Source organism: Ruditapes philippinarum, unplaced genomic scaffold (assembly GCF_026571515.1).
Source record: "Ruditapes philippinarum isolate M1 unplaced genomic scaffold, ASM2657151v2 ctg324_1_1_1_1, whole genome shotgun sequence".
In the NCBI taxonomy this organism is placed as follows: Eukaryota; Metazoa; Mollusca; class Bivalvia; order Venerida; family Veneridae; genus Ruditapes; species Ruditapes philippinarum.
Window position 1 is genome coordinate 938 of NW_026851537.1, and position 6,080 is coordinate 7,017.

Sequence of the window (6,080 nt, forward strand, 5' to 3'; positions counted from 1 at the left end):
AGTACTTTTTGCGTTTTTGTGGGATCCAGTTTTGTGGACTGACGGACTGACGAACGGACAGACGGACATACTCACAAAAATGGTACTTATGTGACTTTTCTTTTTGGCCATTTTAAGTCACACAAGGCTTAAAAAAGACACACAAGTAAAAACGGAATGAATAGGATCAAAGAGAACTTACTGTTACCCATTGTTCTCCAAGTCACACAAGTACCTCTGGGTTTTTACGGACAGAGAGACAGACGAACGGAGGGCAAACCTCAAGTCCCCTACGGTAAACCGGACTAATAAGATATAGATTTAAAAGTGGGATATATATATAAACAATAAGATGTAGACATGAGATTTACAAGATACAGAAATTACATGTAGATTTAGAAGTGGGATATAGATATAAACAATAAGATATAAGATGTAGACTTGAAATTTACAAGATACAGAAAATACATGTAGATTTAGAAGTGGGATATAGATATAAACAATAAGATTTAGAAGTGTGATATACAAGATGCAGAAATTAGATATACAGTCAAAATTAATGTGTATTAAGGTATTAGCATCCTAATGCATTACCTCCGCTTAGGCTAGAACTACTGTTAACTACATTGAAAATGAGGGCCATGGGTTCAATCCCCAGAAGGGTCAACTTTTTTTCTTTCATTTTTCTTTTAACATTATTTATGTATCTCTCGTGTCCCATTTGGAAAGAAAAAGGTGTTTAATTTTGATTTTTTAATTTATATAGGTATTTATTGGCTAAATTATGCTAAATCTAGTAATAAATATGGTACCTGATATTTTCAAAGTGTAATATAATCAAAACAAGACGGTAAAAGTATTTCATATTTTACAAGATCAACCAACATACTTTTTTAAAAATTTAGGGAAACTTTGAAAACACGCACTCATTTGGGTAAATTTTAAGAATTTTTTAAAATTAGGCTCCCTAAGTAGAAAAATGGTCAGACATGTGGTAAAAATGGGTGGGGTAGGGTAACTGTTATGTTTTCTATAGAGAAGTAACACGTCTTTAATGCTGAACTATCGTTTATTAACTGATTTGATACAGAGCGTGGCATGCTAAGATAGGGTTAGTAGGCGGGGCTTATTAGTAATACATTCTGACCAATGAATAACAGAGTTATACACAACAGTTCTCCCTTCTTAACATTTTAGTCCATTATCATATAATTAATACTAAAAATATAATCAAATAACAAGAAAGAGACAACTGGTTGAATCATTTAACAACATGAGATATACGAGATTAATTCATTCGTTAACCAGATCAAACTATCGACCTATTGTTCGTAATTCACCTTTGAATTTTACTACAGTTCACACGAGTTCATTCAGTGGTAAAGTTACAACAAAATAGTGTAATGTTTAATTAGATAGCACATTAACTGTCTGTACGCTCTCGAATGTTTATACAGTTACGTAGTCAACTCAGTATGAGAAACGATTAGGTGGTTTGCGTTCTCTCAATGGGTATCTTCGTTCCATTAACATTTGATCTGATCTTTTATTTTCATTTAATGATGGCATTTTCTCAGGATTACCAGTTACTAACAAAGGGTCATTTCTCTCGGTCATAACTGGCATTTCTGACAAATTAAGCGGGATCATGTTTAACGGTGAACTTTCTCGGCGAGAAAGCTCATTATTCATTTCTGATTTCCGTAGCTGGTCAACATGCCTTCTCCAGACTTGATTGTTACCGATATCAATTTTATACATGAGAGGTCCCTCGCGGGATAAAATTGTACCCGATAACCATTTTTCGGTTGAAGTAGGCCTATAGTCTCGCGCTATTATTGAGTCTCCTTCTTTAAACTCTCGGAAATTTCGCGATTCCGATGTTGCGAGTTTCATTCTTTGTTTTTCGACATAACCGTCTATATCCGGTTTTAATAAGTCTAACTTGCTTCGCAAACTTCTGCCCATAAACATCATTGCAGGACTTTCTTGTGTGCTTTGATGTACAGAATTGCGATATGTTAACAAGAAATTTGCCAACTTAAGATTTAGGTCTCCTTTATCAAATTTCATTGCTCGAATTCTTGACTTAAAAGTGCCGTTCAAACGTTCCACTAAACCATTTGTGGACGGTTTAGCAACTGCGGTTCTTATATGAAAAATACCGTTATTTTTCATAAATTGCGCAAATAAATCTGATGTAAATTGTACACCATTATCGCTTACCAATTGTTTTGGTATACCATTACGACTTAATATTGTCCTTAATACTTTTTTTTCGACAGACGTACAAATTCCCATATCCTCTACTTCAGCCCATTTGCTTCGAGCACAAACTTTTACTAGGAACATATGATCTTGAAATGGACCTACAAAGTCTACATGAACGGGTTCAAAATTAGAGCTCGCATTTTCTCATGGGTGAAGTTTAACTTTTACTGGCATTTTCTGCTGCATCTGACAGCCCTGACATTGTCTCACCATGTGTTCAATGTCTGAGTCAATGCCAGGCCACCAGACATAACTTCGCGCTAAATTTTTCATTTTAACTATTCCACTGTGGCTACAGTGCAGAAGATCTAAAACTTGACCTCTGAGTTTCTCAGGAATAACAACTCTAATTCCCCACATTAAACAGCCTCTTTGAATAGTTAATTCGTTCCGGCGCGTGTGATAACCTTTCAGGACAGGGTCATTTAAGTTCAGACTCCAGCCCTTGTTTACATTTTCGTAAACACGCGATAAGATAGGTTCTCGCTGCGTTTCACGCTTGATTTGCGCGCTAGTTATAGGAAGTTTATCAAATTGTTCATTGAAAAATACTTCCTCAAAATTACTTTCATTTTCTAATATTGATGGCGCGGGCAAACGTGACATTCCATCGACATTAGTATGTTTCTTAGTACTTTTATATTCTATATCATAATCAAAGCCTGACAAATAAACCGCGTATCGTTGTATTCTCGCAGCAGAAGTGGCAGGGATGCCCTTGCTCGGAGAGAATATAGACAACAGTGCTTGACAGTCTGTTATCAGCGTGAATTTTCGACCATATAGATACGGATAATATTTGTGTACTGCCCAGTATATTGCAGTAGCTTCCCTTTGTACTTGCGCGTACATTCTTTCAGACTTTGATAGCGAACGGCTTGCAAATGCAATTGGTTTCTCACTGCCATCAGGCATTACATGTGATAATATTGCAGAAATACCGACAGGGGAAGCATCCGTTGCTAACCGTACGGGTAATTTGGGATCGTAATGCGTAAGGACGGGTTCTGACGTAATCAAATCTTTTGATTTCGCAAACGCGTTTTGACATTCTTTAGTCCAAACAAACTTACGCCCCTTTTCTAGCAGTTGATTTAGCGGTTTAATTACCGTGGCTAGGTTATTTAAGAACCTATGATAGTAATTTAGTAATCCGAGATATGCCCTGAGAGATGTGACATTTTGTGGACGTGGTGTATTTAAAATAGAATCCACCTTATCATTACATTTCCACAGACCGTTTTCATCAATTTCATGACCACAATATGTAATCCTCTCTTGAAAGAACTGACATTTTTCTTTATTCACTTTTAAACCATATTTTGACAACCGTTGCACTACTGTTTCTAAGTTATTTAAGTGAGCTTGATCATTTTCTCCTGTAATGACCATATCATCGAGAATGCACTGTACTCCTGGTATTCCTTGAAGAATTTGATCAATTGTTCTTTGCCATATTGCAGGTGCTGATGATACTCCATATGTCAATCTATTATAAGAATATAGACCTTTGTGAGTGTTAATCGTTAACATTTCTTTTGTTTTGTCATCGCACTCCAATTGAAGATATGCTTGGCGTAAATCCAACTTTGAATATTTCTTTCCATTTGCCAAATTCGCGAAAATGTCCTCTATTCTCGGAAGTGGGTATTTATCTACATTTATAGCTTGATTTACGGTGACTTTGAAATCTCCACAAATTCTTACTCCTCCCGAAGATTTAACTACGGGCACAATAGGTGTAGCCCATTCTGATGTATTCACTTTCGTAATAATGCCCTGTTCTTCTAGAATGTCTAATTCCTTTTCTATTTTCGGCTTTAACGAATATGGTACTGGCCTAGCTTTTACGAATTTCGGTGAAGCATTCTCTTTGACAGATAGCGTTGCTTTAATATCTTTAACTTTCCCGATACCGTCGGAAAACACTGACTCATATCGCTTCATAATATCGGCTATACGTGTTTGTGTTGAGTGATCATCAATTGAATTCACATGTACAATACGTGACCAGTCCAATATAATTTCATTCATCCAGTCCCGTCCAAACAATGCGGGACCGTTGCCCATGACAATACACAGTTTCAGCGATTTTGACTGTCCATTGTACCTTACATTTACCAGTTTTGTTCCGGCTTGCTGTATTTCTTCACCAGAATATGTCTTTAATACTGATGTTGGCTTATCCAATGTAACATTTCCAAAACACTTCTGGAACTCTTCTCTTGACATCAGAGAAACAGCTGAGCCCGTATCGACTTCCATTTGTAAGGGTCTGTCGTCTATCTCTGGTGTGATGGTGATTTTCCTGCTCGAACCTTTGGTCACGGAATTTATACTCATCACAGGAACGTCGTCGTTGTTCATGGCATGTACGTCTCGTGCACGTGCTTTCAGACAAATACTTTTTATGTGTCCATGTGCATTACATGCATGGCAAATGGCATTCTTAAATCGGCATTTGAAAGATGCATGATTATCTTTACCACAGTGAATGCATTTTCCGTTTTGTTTCCCGGTCGAGTTTGCAGTCGCCGGTTTTTGCCGTGGCCTGTGTTCAACTCTTCTCGAAGGTTTCCTTTTCTCAACCTTATTTACACTTGCGGTCAACGACTGAAGTTCTGCGGCGTCCCTCGTTGCTGTTTCCATAGCAACTGCTGTTTCAACAGCCTTCTTTAAACTTAAGTCTTCCATCGACAATAGTTTACGCTGTATGTGCTCATCTTTAAGTCCACAAACTAAGCGGTCCCGTAACGTATTGTTTAGGCTGGCTTGGAAATCGCAATGTTCTGCCAATTTCCTCTGTGTAGTTACATAATCATTTACACTTTCACCCGCCGCTTGGTTTCGTTTGTGAAATCTAAATCGTTCAGCTATAATCAATGGCTTTGGGTTAAGATGTTTATTCAATAATTCACAAAGATCGTCATATGACTGTGTTGAAGGTTTGTCCGGTGATGTCAAATTTCGAAGTAACCCGTAAGTTTTTTCTCCAAGTAAAGTTAATAAAGCTGGAACTTTTTTCTCATCGTCTATTTCATTTACTAAAAAGTACTGCTCTAAACGTTCTTGATAGCATGTCCATGATTCTGAATTGCCATCAAATCCAGATAAATGTCCAATTAATGCAGCCATTTTAAAACTTATAAATTAAATCCAGAATTTTACACATATTATGATAATTACATTAATATCTAATAGATAAAATCCCCGAAATTTAATGTTCAATTATCCTCGTCGCCAGATTGTTATGTTTTCTATAGAGAAGTAACACGTCTTTAATGCTGAACTATCGTTTATTAACTGATTTGATACAGAGCGTGGCATGCTAAGATAGGGTAAGTAGGCGGGGCTTATTAGTAATACATTCTGACCAATGAATAACAGAGTTATACACAACAGTAACATTTTTAGACAGATTTCATTAATTTTAAGTAGAAACCATAATTTTGCTGATGTGGATTGTTAGCTGAATGATACTGTTTGTTTCTTACCAAAAATTCATGGGAAAACATTTTTCATTAGAATGTTATAGCAGATTATTTAAAGGTTCCTCATTTCTAAAAAAGGGCCCTCATAACATCCTCGCTTGAGTTCAGAAAAGTGGCCATAACTTGATTTCCGTACGGTAAACTTTGTTTAAAATTTGCATACAGGTGTACTTTAAGGTATACATCTGACCTATGATGTCAATTTTTTAGTGCCCATTAGGGTCCTAATACCTTAAGCGGCTGCGCATAAGGGAAACACCCAAAATGATCGCTTGAAGAAACAGTCTCTTAAGACAAAGCATGATATAAAAGTCAAAATTTATAAATGACATCTTTCTT

The 6,080-nt window shown here is 36.5% G+C and overlaps 2 protein-coding genes across 2 annotated transcripts; both read right to left on the bottom strand.

Moving 5' to 3' along the window:
- Positions 1-1,449: 1,449 nt before the first annotated feature.
- LOC132737652 (uncharacterized protein K02A2.6-like) lies at positions 1,450-2,331 on the bottom strand. Its single transcript, XM_060725017.1, has one exon. It carries the CDS (start codon positions 2,329-2,331, stop codon positions 1,450-1,452), a length of 882 nt encoding a protein of 293 aa, XP_060581000.1.
- Positions 2,332-2,394: 63 nt separating this feature from the next.
- On the bottom strand, positions 2,395-5,385 carry LOC132737750 (uncharacterized protein K02A2.6-like). Its single transcript, XM_060725126.1, has one exon. The coding sequence runs from the start codon at positions 5,383-5,385 to the stop codon at positions 2,395-2,397; it is 2,991 nt and encodes a 996-aa protein (XP_060581109.1).
- Positions 5,386-6,080: the final 695 nt, after the last annotated feature.

Coding starts and splice junctions, on each gene's coding strand:
- LOC132737652 (XM_060725017.1), bottom strand. CDS start 2,331: ATGTTCCTAGTAAAAGTTTGTGCTCGAAGCAAATGGGCTGAAGTAGAG.
- LOC132737750 (XM_060725126.1), bottom strand. CDS start 5,385: ATGGCTGCATTAATTGGACATTTATCTGGATTTGATGGCAATTCAGAA.